This window comes from Bos taurus, chromosome 19, assembly GCF_002263795.3.
Source record: "Bos taurus isolate L1 Dominette 01449 registration number 42190680 breed Hereford chromosome 19, ARS-UCD2.0, whole genome shotgun sequence".
NCBI classification, from domain to species: Eukaryota; Metazoa; Chordata; class Mammalia; order Artiodactyla; family Bovidae; genus Bos; species Bos taurus.
In genome coordinates, this window is record NC_037346.1 from 36,590,694 (window position 1) to 36,609,430 (window position 18,737).

Consider the following 18,737-nt stretch of genomic DNA (forward strand, 5'->3'; position numbering starts at 1 on the left):
GCCTGCTTCAAACAACTCACTGCTTGATGTACGTGTACCGAGCATCTGCTCTGTGCCAGGCTCTGAGGGCAGGAGATGAATGGCTCCGTGCCCCTCCCTCAAGGAGTGCCCAGGGTGGGGAAGGCAGGCAAGGAGACAGACACCTGTGGTCAGTGCCTCATGAGAGGAAAGCAGGGAGCAAACCAGCCCCGACTCTGCATGGGGGGCAATCAGGGAGGCTCACAGAAGAGTACCTTGGCCTGAGTCTGAGGATGATGCCCAGGGCTCACCAGGTAAAGAAGGGGAGGAGGGGCACTGCAGGCTGAGGTCTGACATGTGCAAGAGCCAGGAATTGTGAGCAAGAGGGTGACTCAGGGATCTGCAAGGCCCTCGGTACAGCTGGAGGCCAGAAACATGGGGAGGAACAAGAGGACAGGGTGAGAAGGGAAGCTGTGGAGGGATTTTAAGCAAGGCAGAAACATGGCGAGATCTGGGTTTGGAAGGACTGTTTCGGTATCTGACTGACATAAGCAGATCTGGTTTGGGGAAAGAACGCTTGGCTTCTGAGATGAAGGTAGATGGGAAAAGAAGAAGGCGGCGTTGTCTTGGCACAAGATTCAAACTTCCAGAGATCCGAGGCAAGAATGTGTGAGGTGGTGGGGAGGGGTGGATAGTTGGAGGCCTGGGTCCTACCTCTTTAAGTTGTCGGAGGACTTAGATCTTGGGGTGGTCTGAAGAATGTGGGCAGGAAAGGACAACTGACCCCAAACCACAGCTGGGTGAGCTGAGTCAGCAGGGTCCTTAAGTGACCCTGGAGTGTTTTCTCGCCCCCTTCCTGCCATGTTGAGACAGATTTATGAGGTATGGGGGTGACGGCAGGAGAGCTGAGTACCTGACACTTTGGGCAGAAGGGTGAGCACGAGAGTCGGGGTGAATGAGGACTTCAGTCACCTTGTCCCCAGTCTGCCTGGAGCCCATCTTTAGGGATGCCACCTGCAAGTCCCTACAAGGGGTCTTAGGGCTCCAGCAGCCCATCCCATATCAGACAAGTGACTAGAGGAGAGGAAGGCAAGTGACCAGCCTTGACACATTCTCTCAAAAGGTAGTTCTTGGACCACTAGAATAAAAAATCCCTGCGATATTTGTTCAACAGGCAAATTCCTCAGCCCACCACAGACAGCCTGAGTTGAATCTGAGGGTAGAGCCCTGGAACCTGTATATTTAACATACACCCCAAATATTCACATCGTGGTTTAAGAACCCAGCTCTACCACCCCTTGCTCTCCCAGCATCATCTGTCAGCAGCCTTTGGACATTCTGCCAAGACCACCTCCTCAATCTTGCTGGACCCTGCCTCCTGGGTAGCAGACATCTCCCAGGTACTCCTCCATCTGCCCTGGCAATGCTGGTTCCTGAGGCTCCCAACTCAGAATTGGGGCGCCAGGCCTCCTGTTAGAGCCTGGATATGCAAAACAACAGCCCTGCCTGCAGCTCCTGCCTGGGACCTGAGAGAGAGGGCGGCAGGGAATGGGCAGCGCCAGACCTGGGCATGCCGGGGCCTGGGTGCTTCCGCCCACTGGGTATCAGGAATGCGCTGCCTGGGGGTGCCGTGAAGGAACCGCTGCCTGCACCTCACACCTCAGCTCAGACCTCACCCTGGAGAACAGTTCCTAAGAGCAGGGGTGCAGCTTCTCTATGCAAAGCAGGGCGGGCAACTCCAACAGAAGGGCTGGCAGGGGACCAGCGTGGCAGCCAGGCCCTGTTAGTCATCCTTGGTCTGGGCTGAGGCGGGTACCTAGTGAGCCCATGGCCTCACCACCTGTAGACATCTGCCCCCAGTGTGCCTGATAGGTGAGAGCAGGGAGCCGCTACCTGTGGAAAAGGAATATTTCAGCCTTGGAGCTGAGGGGTCTGGTTCTAGGTGTGTTCTGCCTCAATGGACAATTTCCTTTACCTCTGAGCCATGAGTGCCTCATCTGTAAAATGGGCCAGCAGCTGCCCCACCAGCCTCCAGGATGGTTGGGGGAGCAGTGGGTTCATTCTTTAGAAGGGCCTTCTGACTATGAAGCCGAGGCCCATGTGAGCACGGTGGTTCTGCTTTCTTGTGGCACCAGGATGGCCCCAGCACACCCCCAGGCCTTGCTCTGGGGACCCAGGAATTTCTGCCCTGCCAGATGAGGGGATCTAAAGCAGAGCACACTGGGCAGACTAGTTCAGGTGTTTGGACGGGGCAGAGGGTAATGTGGAAGTAACACTTCTGGGGCCGAAAGACACCAGGCCATCAGTCAGGTCAGCGGGCTACTGGCAGCTAGTCATTCGAGGGTGGGAGCTCAGATTTGGCTGGAGGTAGCAGCTGGGGGTTGGCTACATGACCTTGAAGGGGTGGGTCCAGGCCTCAGTGGGCCAGGGGTCCCTGGAGAACCCAGATTGCATTCCAGGGCGAGCAGTGCAAGGGAAGTGTTGCTATGCCTGCGGCTTTCCAGGCCCAAGTTTAAGTGCTGGAATGGTTGAGGAGCAGGTGGCCACACCCTCCCAGCAGCCTCATCTTAGAGGGAGTGGCGTGAGGGACCCCCTCCTCTTAGCCTCCTGTGGTACAGAGAAGGCAGAGCTGGGCATGAAGAGCAATCGGATTGACATAAAACCCCTTACTACCTATACCCTTTCCACTCTCACCCTGCACCAGCCTGTGCCCACTGAGGGGCAGTGGGGCAAGACCCTAACCCTAGCCCTGCATCCCAGGCCCCTCCCTCCCCAGAGATTCCACAAGGTGCTCCCCCCACCTCCCTGGAGTATTTTTAGCTCCTACTTGGCCTGCTTAGAGGCCCTTTAAGGCCCTCTGGCTCCCAGCCCAGGATCCAATGGATCCACAGCCAGAGGACTGGGAATAGAAGGGGAAGGAGGGTGTGCAGAGGGCCGGGTCCAGCTTCCTCCAGCCACAGTCAGGTGTGGGAAAATCCAGAGGGTGGGAAAGATCTTTTCGTTGCTGTTGTAAATGAATGTAAGTTACTAAGCAAATGAGCACACTGCTCCTGCTGTTGGATCTGGTCCAGATCAGATCAGATCAGAAGCTGATCCCTCCCAGACCACCACTGTGGTCACCCTCCCGGCAGCGGTCAGAAGTGGGACGCAAGGCGGGATACTTTGTTCAGCTCTTGCAGCAAGGGAGAAAGGAGATTGGACAGCCTCTCTCCTAAAGTCAGGCTGGACTGGGTTGGAGCGGGTGCCCCTCCAGAATGAGTAAAATGACCTCTCAAGGGCTTTCAAATAGCTGCCTTTTCACCCTACTTTTTGGCTCCAGCCAGACAGCCCCTCCTGGACTTTGTAGAGGCCCCTGGGCTCCAAGTCCAGAGAAGCCCTTTCTCACTCCTGCCACCCCCCCCCCCACCCCATCACTCTTCCTGGGGCAGATCAAAGCTAATGCAACAGCCAAGTAGAAAGCAACAGAATCAAAGGAAGCTGGGGAACAGGGCCCAGGGGTGTCAGGGCACCAGTCAGTTCACCCCAGAGAAGTCTCCATGGGGCATACTGGGGTGGGATGATGTTCAGAGAAACAGCCCATAAGATTCAACTTCCCAGACTCATCACCTCAGGCAGGCACTGGGGTGGCCCCAGCGGAAAGGCTTCAGTTAACACTGAGGGGCCAGCGAGTCCAACACTCAGGCCATGGGCCCCCATGCCTTACTCCTTTGGCCAGAAAGCCAGTTAGGGAGGGTCCCACTCCAGCTCTGAGTGCTTGGGTGGGGTGGGGGGCAGTGGGGTAGGGAGCAGCTCTCTGATGCCTGAATCCCAGCTCTGTGCCAACCCTCTGCCTGAATTAGCCATGTCCCCAGAGGCCACTCCTGTGTTAGCTGAAACTGCAGCCTCTTCGTCCTCTCCAGCTGCCCCCAGTCCCCTTTACCCTCTGGTGACTCAGCCTAGAATCCCAGCACCAAGCTGGGGAAATGAGAGAATGAGAGAGGACAGGAGAACGAGGCCTTGCTCAAGTCTCCAATAATAAAGAACAAGACTTTTTCTCATTTCTTCTCCCTTTCTCTGGCTCCTTAGTATTTTTTTCCCCACATCTGATCCCTTAGGTCATTTTTCATGTCATCTAACCTCAATCCCTCTTGCTGTTAGTTCTGACCAAGCCCTTTTCACTTCATTTTCTACAAGATCAGGCTGCCCCTACCTCCCATCCAGTTTTACGCCCCTTGGCCTGGCCTGGTCATTGGAGAAAGCCAAAGAGAAAGGACGCTACGGATCCAGGCCTTCTGCTTGCAGCCACAGCTGCTCTGCCCATTTCCTCTGGCACGAGCCTTGCAGGCTGCCAGGTGCCTGCCCTACCCAGGGAAACATGTTTTAGGAGAACAAGTAAGCCTGGTTCCTGTCTACCTCAGGTATGACCTCATCTTCCAGGAGCTGTGGCTACCCCCACCCCAGGCTTCCCAAACACCCTCATTTCCATGCAAAGGCCCCAGAGGTATCTCCCATAGTCTACAAGGTCAGGTCAGACCAGGACACCTGGATTCCCAGGAGGGAATGACAGAACAGGTACCAGGGGAAAGCAGGGGAGGTCTGTGACCAGAGAAATAGTCCCTCTGCTTCCCCGGGGGTCCTCACATATCTCACTAAGAAGCCCAAAGCGCCCTGGTCCTCTCCCCTTCCCTGCCCTGCTTCTGATCACCAGGAAACTGGAGATTCCAGGGACTGGGAAATTGGGGCCGGGGTTAGAGTAAGCCTCTGATATTGTGGGCACGAACCTTAGTCTAGAGATGAAGGTGATGGGGAACAAAGACACACCTTCATTTTTAACCATTACTACAATAAGGCCTTCTTTGAGAATATAATGAAAGCTATGCTTTTCCCCCCTCCTGGCTCCAGAACAATGCACAGACATGCATGACTTTGCATACACTTTCCAGGGTCCCTGTATCTCCTGAAAATCTGCAGGGAACTCCAGGCTCAGACTTTGTTCAGGATCATGAACCTTCCCCCATTTTCCAAAGGGACTTTGAAGCTAACAGAATATAAGACTGCCACCTGACTTGCTGGTTCCCCTGAGCTGTGTACTCGGCAGCTGTTTACATCTGGCTACACAGCTGGCTGCAGCTAAGCTCAGCTGGCCCAGCTGGTTCTGCCTAAGGGTCATGGGGCAGAATTCAGTGAGAGGAAGAGATGAGCCAAGATGTAGAATCACCCCTGGAAAGACTGAAGATACCCAACCAAATGAGTCACCCAGAACAGTATCTAGAACTACCTGTCACTCTGAGATTCATCAGTTTTAGAAACTTCTGGGCTCCTGAAAGGCCTAATGCCGTCTCTAGCTACCTAGGAAGAAAAGTAGGACTCCTCCACTAAGTCACCTTGTGTGAGGCCCTTGGTTAGCACAAGAGCCCTCAGCTGATGCAGTGTTTACCCCAAATCATCTCCTTAAAACCTCACTATTACCCCCATGAAGAAAGTGCCCTAATATGTGAAGAGTCAGGTATTAGTAACAGATTCTAGATGGGAAACTGGTAATGGGATTGGGAGCCTCTTCTTTCTCCACAATGCCAAGTTGCCTTTTACACACCAACAGAGGCAGGAAGGCATATATAGATCCAGACTGAACCCCTTTCTCGGGAAAACGGGCCCAGAAAATGGAAATATCCTGCTTAAGGTCACATAGCAGTAAATAAAAATAAAAAAAGGCGGGGGGGGGGGGAGGAGTATTGCATATTACAGAATCTATTATTTCCTCCAGCTTTCCATTACCTACCCTTGCTTTTCTGATGTTCTCTTTACACTACATTGCCTTATATTATGTTGATTCAGCAATGAAAATCTGAAAATCTTTTTCTGGGCTGGGGCAGAAAGAGCACTAATATAGAAACTTAAGCTGATGGTCACTTAGGGTCTCCAAAAGATGGAGAATTGGCTAAGGCCAGACGGCAGCCGCTGGGCCCAGGTTGGGAAGGGTGTGGTGGCCCTAACCTCTGCAAAAGCCAGATGGAATTGAGGCCAAGTAGGCAGGTAGACTGGGCAGGGGCCGGGCCAGCAGGGCAGGGGCCAAGGCTGAGGCAGAGTCTGGACTTTGGACATTCCAACTTCCTCAAGTTTCTGCAGGTTCCAGCCAGAATTGGAAAAGGTTTCAACACACCCTTTATCTGACACTGTCCTCTTGCTCAGCAGGGTTTGACATCTCAGTAAGTCAAACAGAAGAGCCCAAAGAAGGCCTGCCTGCGCTGTCCTAACAGCCTTCCCTCCTGGACAGCCTCACCTTCCCCAGCTGCCCTTTTCCTCCACCTGCCAACCTCAGCACACTGAGCCCACGCAGAGAAACTTCTCAAACTTGGACATGCCCCTCTGGGCATGATATAGGGTGGGGGGCACAACATAAGCAGCTGGATGTGTCTCCTTCCCGTCTCTCTTCTCTGTCTAGCTCTTTCCCCTCCTTCTCCTTGCAGATGTTGGGGAAGGAGACCAGAAGAGAAAAACACTATTTCCCTCCTGAAACCAAAACAAACACAACTCAGGTTTGAAGATTCAACATGAATCCGTGGAATGCGAGGAGACAGAGACGTCTAGTGGGAGGGCATCACTGCCGGGGTGTGGGGGTGGGGTGCAGGAAACCAAGGGGGAGTCGGGACAGCTCCTCCTCTCACTGCTACTTCTGCATCCTCAAGGGGTCTGAAGGAGCGCCTGGACAGCTCCAGCCACCCAGACTCGCCGTCACCTCTCTCTCCAACCACCAAGCACTTGAGAAGGCCCTCCAGTCTGGTTCTGCGCAGGGTGTGGCTGGCGGGGCCACACACTAAGTGTGAGGTGGGGGCGGGCTTAAATGCATATCCCCATAGGTTCTTCCCGGGAAAGGGGAAAGGCATTTATCTTGCAGTTTTCCCCAGTTCCCAGCCTTGGGGAGATGAGGCATTCGGTACACTAAATTCCCGGTTCATTGAATGGGAGGGGTCTCAGGAAACGGGGACTCCACTTCTATTCTCAACAGAGGTTTAAAAGGCCGAGGGGCTGAGTCTAGACAGGTTCTGGCCAGGTCAGCACTTGCAAATGATTACTGCCCCCATCCCACTTCCAATCCCTCTATTTCCCGCCAAGCTTCAGCAGCAGGAGAGCTGCCTAGGTCCCCGCCCTCTCAATCTTCGTTCCCCAAAGCCGACGGCCTGCGAGCCTGGAAGCCACCGGGCCCTCGGGCTCGGACTCAGCTCGAGATCTGCAGCCTGTGCTCACACTCTCCCTCCCACCCCACTCCGGCCAATTTCACTTACAGGTAGCGCTGCTGTCGCTCTGTCTGCCGATGGAGGGCGACCGAGTAACCGAAGAGGCTGCCCGGGTTCCCGGCCTCCTTCACCACCAGGAATCGGGTGTCCAGGTTGAAGGCGGAGGCGGCGCGGTTGCTTGCGGCCACCATCAAGGCGAGCATGCCGAGCAACGGGCGTAGGACGCCGGCGGCACGGCTGGGGCCGGGGCCCATGGCTGCCGGCGGGAACCTGGCTCCTGGCGAGAGCGCGTGAGGGCGTGGAGCTGGGAGTGAGGACCTGTTCACCTGCTCCCCCGCGCCACCGAAGAACGCTCCCGCCGGCCGCGTAGTTAAGCCCCGCAGCACTGATCAGTTTCTGGCCCTCAGACTTGGTCAATTTTACATCCGCTCACGGTCTGAACGCTCAGATTCCCCTCGGAGGTCCGCGGGTCTATTCTCCCGCCTGCACTGTCCCGGGTCACCTCCCCCCTGCCCGGGGCACCCTGCCCCTCAGCTCGCGCCGGCCGCGCCCACTTGGCCACACAGTCGCCTCCGATCCGGGTTCGGTGGCGGATCTGAGCAGGCAGACCAGTCCACCGCAAGGAAGGCAGGAAGGAGGGGTGTCCCCCCGCACGCGCCCCGCCTCCCCACGCCCAGCCCCGCACCTCCCCACCTTGCGCGCCCAGCCAGGACTAAGCTTTCCTTCCGGGGAAAGAGAAAAGGTCCCGGCTCGGCCACCGCCTCTTAAAGGGGCAGCACCGCCCCTCCCTCATCCTTCCTGAGCCGGCTCCGCCCTCTCCCCCAAACACCTGTCGGGAGACCCCAAAAGCTTGGATTTCCCCTCCCCTTCGCTTGCTCCTCCAGAGAAGCGTCGCTTCCCGAGCAAGATGGATTGGACGGGCGGGGCCGGCGGTGGGATTTGTCCCGCTGCTTTGCTGCGGCCGCTGGAGAGGCCGTTCCGGGCGCGGCCACCTCTGTGGGTCCGGCTGGAGAGCCCCGGCATTGGCGCATCTGGGAACCAATGTCCGCAAGCCGCAGGCTGGAAGGCTCTACTCTCCTCCGCCGCGCTGTGAGTCCCTGAGAGGTTAGCGGTCTCTGAGCGTTCTTCCTGGTACCCAGCCCCTTCGCCTTCCTTGTCAAGATTTTTTTCTTTTACCCACTTGTTCCCACCCACTTTGACCCGGGCGGGGAATGGTCTCGCAAAATCAGACAGATATTTAGCAGTGGTAATAACCAAGCATCGCTAATTATAATTAGCAACGACAGCGTTTTCCCCGACAGGCTACGCCTTCTGATATCTACTGTATCATGAATATCCAGTCGATGTGAAAAGAAGTCCCTTCTCTTTAGAGTGCCTGCGTAGCCAGGACCTAGGCTCAGACTGTACCCATTTCTGATCCACGCTTGCCTTCAGGGCCCAGCCCAGCAGAATCCCAAAGGTCCCTTCCTCCCACCCAGGCTCTGAGTGTTTGGAGACTGGGCAGGGACTTCAGCCCCAACAGGTATGTCGTGGGTGGCACCAGGGTTGAGTTAGGTAGGCGGAGTCCAAAGATCTGGTTATCCGCAGAAGAATCTAACTAAATGGAAACTTAAAGAGATCACTCTGTTTTCTTGAGTTTAACTCAGGTTTCTTTTGTTGCAGCACAAAGACCCATTTCCCCTGAGCATTCTTTTTTCTAGGCTTTAGGAGCTTTCTTACTGTGGTACAACAGTTCATTCTTCAGAGATTACTTCTCAAAGTTCATTTTAGAGCCCCTATCTCTGAGAGTTTATGGTAATAAGATCACCATATTGTAGGGCTTGGGCAGTGTAAACTATGCTACCTGCTTTACAAATATTAGTAAATTAAATCCTCACAACAATCTTTCAAGTGTTATCTCTGTTGTAACGTGAGAAAACCGAGGCTCAGTGAGGTTAAGCAAATTGAAGGCTACGCAACTTGGATTTTAATCCTATGCTTTCTGACCCTAGAGCCCTTCGTGACCACTTGTGCTAATAATTAACATTCAAACCATACAGGGGGCACATTTAGGTTTGGTGGGGCCTGAAGTTTGTACAATTTGAAGCCCTCTTTAAGGAAAAGGATAAAGAATTAAGAGTACAAAATGAGATTCAGAGCATGGGAAGGGACTCAAGCTGAACTTCTTTTTATGAATCCTTTCACCTACAGACTCTCATTTCATTGTCATTTGGCCTCATTCAACTTAAGGAGGAAACTAGATGTCCAAGGTCACACAACTCATGGGAGGCCAGAGCTAGAACTGGAGGCCACTGGCCACAGCTGTGTCTTTAAGAGACAAATTCCAGGCAGATGTTGGTTGGAAAGCCAGACACGCCTGAACAAACGCAGCTGTGATAGCAGCGTTTCTCTAAAGTGTTTGGGGAGAGGACACTTGTCCCTGTCTGCCCTTGGAGCAGCATTTGTTCCCCAGCTGTGACTCTCAGAGCTGCCCAGCCTCTCTCCACAGGCTGCTTTGTGGCCCAGAGCCTCCAGGAGTTAGGAGATGTGGGACTAAGGAATAGGAAGCTCACCTGGACTGAACAGTTACCTTGCTCTCCTTCCAGTTGGCTGCTGGGTCCTCCACCTCATTCTTGGAGAAGGGGGAACAGCCAGGACCAGGAACCCAGGGGCCAGGGTGGACACTCGATGTGGACAGGGGTCCCGCCTGAAACAGCTTTCAGAGTTCTGTCATGACAGATGGGCTCCATGCCAGGTGTTATCTCTTTGGCCATCCCAAACAGGAATGACCAGCATGTCCGATCCCAGGCTTGGGAGCAGGAAAGGGATGAGGGATGGTTTTTCCACTGTGGGGGAGTTTCCAGAGGGAATGTGGAAGTGGGAGCAGGGTGCATCTGGTAGGGGGAGGGCCCAAGCTAAGGAATCTGGAGGCTTCCCTGGTAGCTCAGCTGGTAAAGAATCCACCTGCAGTGCAGGAGACCCTGGTTTGGTTTCCTGGGTCGGGAAGATCCCCTGGAGGAGGGCATGGCAACCCACTCCAGAATTCTTGCCTGGAGAATCCTCACAGACAGAGAAGCCTGGCAGGCAACATTCCGTGGGGTAGCAAAGAGTGGGACATAACTGAGCACAGCACAGCAGACAGATCTGGGGGAGATGGAATGGAGGTGGAGAGATGAAGGGACTGGAAGGGTCTCTGGGCTGGAGAGATGCGGAAAGAGAAAACCACAGTTCGGTGGCATTATCATCCACAGCTTCATCTCATCCCTCAGTTGACTTTAGTAGGCCAACTCTTTCCTGTAGAGAAGGGAAGCCACTAGAAATGCTGACCCAGAGAACAGCATGTGTAATGAGGAGTTTGAGACCATATTTTGATGTCTGACTGCTGACACCTCATCAGCTGTCCCCTCTCCCTCTTCGGCCTGAGTGCTGTGCTGCCTCCTGTGGTGTCCATGGGAGATTGAACCATGCAAGCCCCTTTCCTCACAAATGCTCCCCCAACCTCACTCTCTCACCACAGTAAAAACCCCGGCCAGTCTCCTTTCCTCCCTCTCTCAAGCCATTTTGGACCTGCTTGAGAAGCTGGCCCTGCTCCTCCAGAGACCTCAATTACATAAATAATAAAACCTTTCATTCTGTCTTGGTGTGCATGTGACATCATCAGTCTTGACACTGAACCAAATCTTGGATGGGGGTCCATCTGTCTCTGTGGGTGACCACGACAGCATACAAACCGTGGGTTCTGCTGTAGAGTGAGGGAGGCTTCCTGGAGGAGGAACATCTGGACAAGCGAGAAGGAAAGGACTAGCAAGAGGGAGCCTCAAGAGAGAGGAGAGCAGAAGAGTCAGGGCTTAGCTTGGGGTACAGTTTTCCCAGTAGTAACATGAAAACATCAGATGCCGCAAAGGACCTTCCATTTATTCCATTTATGTATTCATACCAGCTTTCCTCTGCAGCCTGCCCCATGCAACACCCCGCTTGTCCCTATCTCACTCTCCCAGATCCCCAGACCACACCACTGGCTCACTCACTTCTCACAGGAAGGTCAGTACGTAGATAGAGAGAGATGGATGGAGTAGAACTGTGCTGCCAAAAGGGCTGAATGCAGGCTATCTTCTGCCCTCTCACCTTGTACAAGTTACATGTTGCCTATGTGACTATTTGTTTCTGAATGTTTTATGTACATTTGAATTCAGAAAGGGAGATAATGTTTATTGAGCACCTACTGTGTAGCCACCCCTTTATGTATATCTTCTAATAGCCTTATGAGATGGAGATGTCACCCACTTTACAGCTGAAAATACTGAGATGCCCAAGGTACCTCCACCAGGCACCCTGCTTCCCCCATGCCCCAATCATCTTGGCTGCCTTCTGTTCTTCCAGGACACTACAGCTTAGAAGTCACGTCCTCCAAGCCTCAGTTTCCCCATCTATGAAATGAAGGAGCTGGAAGATATCCCTTATTATTCTTCACCTGGCATCCCTGTGTCCCAAGGCTCCTAGTATTTGTTGAACTAAGTGGACCAAATCTCAGCTATTGAACTAAGACTCAGGTCTCTGTCTCTGACTTGAATTGAAAATGCAAATTACTGGGGAGGGAGAGGGGAACAGTGAAGCATGAATGGGTTTATCAGATTTCCTTTCTCCTATGACCCAGATATGGGGGCAGAACAGGCACCCAGGCCAAGAAACTTCTCTGGCTCAGAATCTGTCAGTCTCAAGCATTCATTGACAACCTGCTATGTCCTGGCACAGAGCTGAGAACTTCCAGAGGCTTGAGAGCATGAATGAATGAGAGCATCTTCAGGAGGCCAGGGTTTCATCCTGGCCTCACATTCTGAAAGCTCTCAGATTTTAAGAGGCTAGATCCACATTGCATTATATTTTAGGGCTGGTGATTATGGAACAATGGAGGGTTGTTAGAAAGAACATTCTGGCTATAGCATGGAGTTGGCATTGCCAGGAGGAACTGGGCTGGGAGGGCAGCTGTAATAATTTGGGCAGTGGGTGAAGTGGGATGAAAAGGGGCAGAAGGAGGGAGGGAGAGAGTAAGTGAGAAGGCCCCAAGGCGCTGATCTGACTTGGACTTAGATAAAGGTGTGTGTGTGGGGGGGGTGGTTATGCAGGAGGTAGGGGAAGGAAAGAATAGAGTGACCCCCACAGGGGCCTGGAGAGTAGGCCCCAGACATCAGGAAAGTTCTGTGCTGGCCAACCGCTTTGCCTTTCTAGTTCCTCTGACCCTCTCCATGCTGTCCCCCATGGCCTAGGCCTTGCTGCACATGCCTTGACCTTCTGACTGGGAGTTTAGGACTTGGGTGGGCTCTACAGCATCTCTACTTCATGCCAAGATGGCGCCTTCAAGTTTGAGAGGCCACTTGGTGGCCCCAGCTGAGCTGAGTCACCAGCCCCCTTGGGGAGATGCCTTCTTATTGGCAGAGTTCTGTGCTCAGGTGTGAAATCTGGACAGGGGCTGGGCTTCATCTACACCCCGCTTCCACTCCTACTAATGTCCTAGAGATTCTGCTACGGGTGCAGGGCCATGTGTATGTGGTTGTCTATGGAGCATTCCTACATACATGTAGGTTGGAATGTGTCTATGCATGTCATCCCTTACACATTTATACATGTTGCCTATGTGACTATTTGTCTCTGAATGTTTCATGTACATTTGAATTCAGAAAGGGAGCTAATGTTTACTGAGCACCTACTATGTAGCCAGCCCTTTATGTATATCTTCTAATAGCCTTATGAGGTGGAGATGTCACCCACTTTACAGCTGAAAATACTGAGGTACCCAAGGTACTCAGGTACCCAAGATACCAGGCACCCTCCTTCCCCCATCCCCCAGTCATCTTGGCTGCTTTCTGTTCTTCTAAGTCTCTGCAGCTTAGAAGTCACATCCCTGAAGTAGGGATTCTGCCCTCACTGGAACCTTATCTCCTTGGGCACCAGCCTCCTCTGAGGGGCACACCCAGTAGTGGTCTTTGGTTCTTTGTCCCTGACCCCTCTGGGGTGGCAGCAGGAACCCTGGTGACCTCCCTCTTTGCCCTCTCTTGGTCCTCCTTCCTCTCTGTCTCTTCCCACACCTCATCCCCTTGCAAGACTCCTCAGCCCACCCTGGGCTTCTGTTCTTGCTCCTTCCTCTGCCTCCCCAGATCACTGTTTGTGTATTAGCATTCCCCTCCCTGCTGATGACCCCCACCCAAGTGCCTCCAGGCCCCAGCCTTGATGTTCAGCTCTTTCAACCACCTCCAGCTGGCCACCCACAGGTTTCCCAGATTCTGAGTGTCCAGATCTGGATCAGCACATTCCCCTTGTCCCCACTGCCTGCTTCTCTATAACAACCTCTATCTCAGTGCCTCACCCCCAGCAGGATTCCATGGACACTCCAAGGCTGGTCCGTGCCACTTGATCTTTGCACAAGCTGAGCCCTCTGCCTGGAATACCCCATACCCTCTTGTCCACTTGGAAAATCTCCACCTGTTCTTCAAACTATCAGTTCAGTTCAGTCGCTCAGTCGTGTCCGACTCTTTGCTACCCCATGGACTGCAGCACACCAGGTTTCCCTGTCCATCACCAACTCCTGAAACTTGCTCAAACTCATGTCCATTGAGTCGGTGATGCTATCCAGCCATCTCATCCTCTGTCGTCCCCTTTTCCTCCTGCCTTCAATCTTTCCCAGTATCAGGGTCTTTTCCAATTACTCAGTTCTTTGCATCTGGTGGCCAGAGTACTGGAGCTTCAGCTTCAGCATCAGTCCTTGCAATGAATATTTAGGACTGATTTCCTTTAGGATGGACTGGTTGGATCTCCTTGCAGTCCAAGGGACTCTCAAGAGTCTTCTCCAACAACACAGTTTAAAAGCATCAGTTCTTTGGCGCTCAGCTTTCTTTATGGTCCAACTCTCACATCCATACATGACTACTGGAAAAACCACAGCTCTGACTTGATGGACCTTTGTTGGCAAAGTAATGTCTCTGCTTTTTAATATGCTGTCTATGCTGGTCATAATTTTTCTTCCAAGGAACAAGCGTCTTTTAATTTCATGGTTGCAGTCACCATCTACAGTGATTTTGGAGTCAAAGTAAATAAAGTCTGTCACTGTTTCCTTTTTTCCCTCATCTATTTGCTATGAAGTGACGTGACTAGATGCCATGATCTTAGTTTTCTGAATGTTGAGTTTTAAGCCAACTTTTTCACTCTCTTTCACTTTCAAGAGGCTCTGTGATGGGATAGGACTTGGACAGGTCTCTTCACCTCTTAGTCTCCTCACTGTAGTTGAACACAAAGATACCAGACTCAGAGGTTTGTTGAAAAACAGCAGAACTGGGACCCAGAAGTATCTCACTGATAGTTGTGCTCAATGTCAATTACACCTGTATTTCCAGCACGCATGACAGTCCCTCACACTCAGTAGATCTTCAACCACAGCATGTCTGAATTCAGTTGGCCACATAGTCTTTATGACCCTAAGAAAGGGAACCTAGTAGAAGTGAGTGAGAGGCCAGCTCTGTCTCATAAATACCCTCTTGCTCCCTGCCCCTCCCCCACCATGGGATCGTGTTGGGACAAATGTCTTGGCTCAGTGGGTTGAAAAGGAAAGTCAGAACTCTGAGGCATGAATAGCTATGCCCACTGACTCACTTCCTCCTCCCTGCCGCTCTGGACTTTCAGGCTGGGCTTCTAGTGTGATTATACTCAGGCCAGACCCTGAGTAACACAGGTTGTAGCCTCCTCCCAGCTCTCGCCCCTCATCCGAGCGCTCCCCCCCACTCTCCAAACCCCTCACTTCTAACCTCACCCTGGGGCGGCCAGCAGTAACAAGAAGGTCTGTGGGGCTGGTGAGTGCTGATTTGAAATCTGCTTGCAAGTTTCAGTGAGCTAAAGAGTAGATTACAGGGTAGACTGAGGGGGGAGACACAAGCCTGCTCTCAGGACCCAGAGTCTGATGTGCAAGCCAGGGTGCCTGTCTGGAGTCTGATGTGAGAGGCAGCAGAATTTCCTCCTCCCCCTCATGGCCCTCTCCTTTCCTGCCAGGATCACAGAAATTCTCACCTTTGGGCAACCCTCCTGTGGCTTAAGGCCAATCTCCTGAAGGTTCCTGTTGAAATACAGGGAGCCCTACCTGGCAAGGGAGCAAGCGGACTCTGGCAGGGATAAGGCAGGATATTACAGCATCACCCACAAAAACCAGGGCCCTGGGTTATAAATGACTCAGGCAGCCAGCAGGGTGGGGAGAGGGAGGAAAGGGTGCTGAGGGAAGAGTTGGGACAAAGAATGATTTAATGGGGGTGGGCGGGGCAGGCAGGGGTTCCAGACAGGCCCTGACGCTGCCCTCTTCAGTTAAGTATTGGCATGATGAGGTCAACAATGAAGGAGATTTTACTTTCCTGTAAAACGCACCCTGAGAGGTGTAGCCTTCTGCCTCTGGAGGATTGTCCTGGATGTCGGGCTCATCTGAGGGAAGGAAACTGACGGGGCTTGGGGGGTGTCAAGGCCACTCCCTCAGTGACAGAGCTGCCCTGGGCCTCGCTGCTGACAGGTGTAGCTCTGAGGTAGGGTGAGAACACAGCCCACTACAGGAAGGGAGAAGGGAACTTGAGGGTGGGGGTGGGGAGGGAAGAGCCAGGAGTGTGGCGGGGAGGGGGCACTGACATGCAGTAAGTAGGGCTGTGGGCAGCAATCACAAGCACAGCTGGCTGGAAGGGACACGCCCAGGACGGCACTAGAGCCTGGAGTCTGGGCTTCAGCTTGCCCACCTTGGAACCAAAGGGAAATGACGGGCTCATGCTTTGGAGTAAGCTGACAGGCTTTGTGGATTCAAAAGCTTCCTCTGGTTTGGAGTCAGGGAGACCCATCTGTGGGCGGATGTGGGGTTGGAAATGATAAGGGGTGAGGACCTGCCTTACTGTAGATTTGTGAGATGTTTGGGCAAGGAGTGTGGGCAGGAAGGAGCTGGTGGCTGTGGGAGGCAGGGGTCATGGGTGAGATCCGCAACAAGGACAACCAGTAAGTCTGGGCGACCTCTAGGGCCTCCTAAGTGGAGATGCAGGTCTGGCTGGCAATCTGCCCAAGGCCCCAGGGCAGAGCTAGAGAGAGACAAGAAGGCCAGAGTCCAGAAGTGACACCAAGGTTTGCAGAGGAAAATTCTCCAGCGCCTTTCCTCAGGAGCACCAGCCTGAGCTTTGCCATTGATCAGGCCATGTCAGCCTGGTTCCAATGGTCAGCCTGGGCCCATAGCAAGCTCACTGAAGGTAGTCCCCGGGGTCCCAACCCACTAGGTGTCCCATCACCTGCACCCTGGGCTCCAGCCCCTCACCTCTGTCCTTCCTTCCTTCCAGCCCCCTGGGTTCTATCTAGCTCTTGGTGACCCCAGTTGTAATCCCAGGGGCCCTACTTCATTCATTCCATAATCACCCTCCTCTCTGTACCCACAGACACCCTGGGAAGACCTCCGAGCACTATACACCCACCCTTGCCACTAGTGGGGAAGCATGGTTTGGGCCCTGGCCCCACCCCAGGGAGGGGGCCCTTATCCCTACCCCAATGTTATTCACCTCTAACCCACCTCTGGACAGCTCTGAGCCTCAGTTTATTTGCAAAGGGGTGATGATCATGCCCAACTCCAGGGACTGTTGGATGGGTAACTGATCATACTTGGGGGGGCAGCTGACAGCGGGCCACCCACCATGACTTTCCCTTCTCTCTTCCTAGACAACCATCACCTAGCCCCAGGAAGCCCTCCACCTCTCCTCTGATCTGACCCTCCTCAATACCCTACCTTAGATGCCTTGCAGAACCAAACCCAAAGACCTCAGCAGGGTCTTGAGGTCGCCCATGACTGTCCTGCTTACCTTCTGCCCTTGTCCTCCACATGCCTGTCCTCCCCACACAGCCCCAGCTGCCAGGCAGATCTGCATCTCCCAAACGTCTGCTCACCCCCTTCTTGAGGCCCTTGCCTGCAGGCGGTGCTCCAGCCTCCTCCTGCCCATGGACAGTTCCCCTTCCTTCAAAACCAACCGAAACCCATTGTCTTCCCAAGCTCCCTGGATCTCATTGGATGCTTTCTGCTCCAGCATAACCATGTTTCTCCCTCTGATCCAGTGTTTGTCACATTTGGCCAGATGCCACTTACTCACTTGAGTGAAGTTGCTTAAGCTCTTTGTGCCTCAATTTCTGTATTTGTAAGATTGAATTACAAATTACACCCTAACCATAGCGTCATTATGGAGAGTAAAAGAGAACTTGTACAGTGCCTATCACATAGTGATAGCTCAATAAGTATTATTTTTTTATTGGGATGGGAGTGGGGATGCAGTGGCTATCTCTCCCTCTATAACTCAGTCCTCCAGGAAAAGTCAAGCTCAGGCCCCCTTTCTTTCCACCCTGCCAAAAGCTCTTACCACAATACTCTGCTTGGCGTGGAGATCAATAATGTGCATTGAATTGAACGGGTACATTGAAAAACTCTTGAAATTCCCTGTGGGTCCCCTTCATCCCCGTTCCTTACGGTACGTGGACACATCAGTGTGAGTGAAATGGACACTTGAGAGCTTGTGGAGGTATCAGCATCTGGGGAACCCCATCATAGCTCCACCATCATGGAGGAGCCCAGTTGGCTTTCCCCAGGGCTCAGACTGGGACTCCAACACACAGATGAGGAGACAGGGGGAAGGGGGTATCCTGGAAGCCTTCCTGGAGGAGAAAATTGGGGACAGCCAGGCTGAGAAAAGGGACAATATTTTGTACTGAAAGTCCCACTGTGCCAGGCCCCTAATGTATAGTACATCCTTTATTCTTCATGACAGACCTGTGAGGTCAGTTTCATCATCCCCTTTTCCAGAAGAGGAAGCAAAGGCCCAGCCTAGCAAAGTGACAGGTCCAAGGCCATGCAGCTGGAGGAGAGAGCAGGATTCTCATCTGGCTCTACTGGGCTTTGGGGGACTGCCCAGCTGAGAGACAGCTCAAACTGAGGATGGCGGGAGAATTCCAGTCCCAGGCCAGCTGCCCACTCAGCCAGGGAGGCTATGGGCGGGGCGGAAACAGCCACCGGAAGTCAAGGGCACACAGCAAACAAGGGTGCCAGGAAATGAACTGGGCCTGGGGCCCTTCCTCCCGGCCAGCCCTGTGCCTTTGACCGCCTGTCACCTCCCTGCTCCCTCCCAAAGGAGCAGGGAAAGCTGAGTCGGAGCCCAGGGGATGGCCCCTGAAACCAGGGAGGAGCCCCGTCAGGCCTAAGCCCCACTGTAACCAGGGAAAGCGGCGGGACCAGGTCCCGGGGGTCTTGTTCTCTTTGCTTCAGATGGAGCTCAGACTAGGGCCTGGCACAGAGAAGGAACTCAGTAACTGTGTGTTGATTGGAGACACAGCAGGCGTGGTGTCAGAGCTACTGGCGGGAGGGGAAGAGACCTGGTCCTGACCTGGTTTCTGCCCTACCTTGTGACCTTGGGTATGCCACAGAGCTTCCCTGGGTATGTCACAGAGCTTCCCTGTCCATCAGATCGGGTTGTTATCCTCAAATGTACCACCCATTCCAGGATGCCTGAGGCCTTCCAGCTCTGTCAGTGCAGTTCTATTATTTCTTTTACC

The 18,737-nt window shown here is 53.4% G+C and overlaps 1 protein-coding gene across 3 annotated transcripts in view; it reads right to left on the reverse strand.

Annotated features, from left to right (window-relative positions):
• The window catches only part of ITGA3 (integrin subunit alpha 3), a 33,526-nt gene extending 24,889 nt beyond the window's left edge, over positions 1-8,637 (reverse strand). The window contains exons 1-2 of one of the 3 annotated variants that reach the window (XM_024979862.2): positions 7,866-8,637; positions 7,221-7,449 (exon numbers count right to left, since the gene is read on the reverse strand). In XM_024979862.2, the coding sequence (XP_024835630.1) occupies positions 7,221-7,426 (206 nt within the window). In that variant the 5' untranslated portion in view covers positions 7,427-7,449; positions 7,866-8,637. Of the gene's footprint in view, positions 1-7,220; positions 7,770-7,865 lie in introns of those variants that run through there. The other 2 variants (XM_059877872.1, NM_001302664.1) reach the window with 2 other exon arrangements.
• Between the last annotated feature and the right edge of the window lie 10,100 nt (positions 8,638-18,737).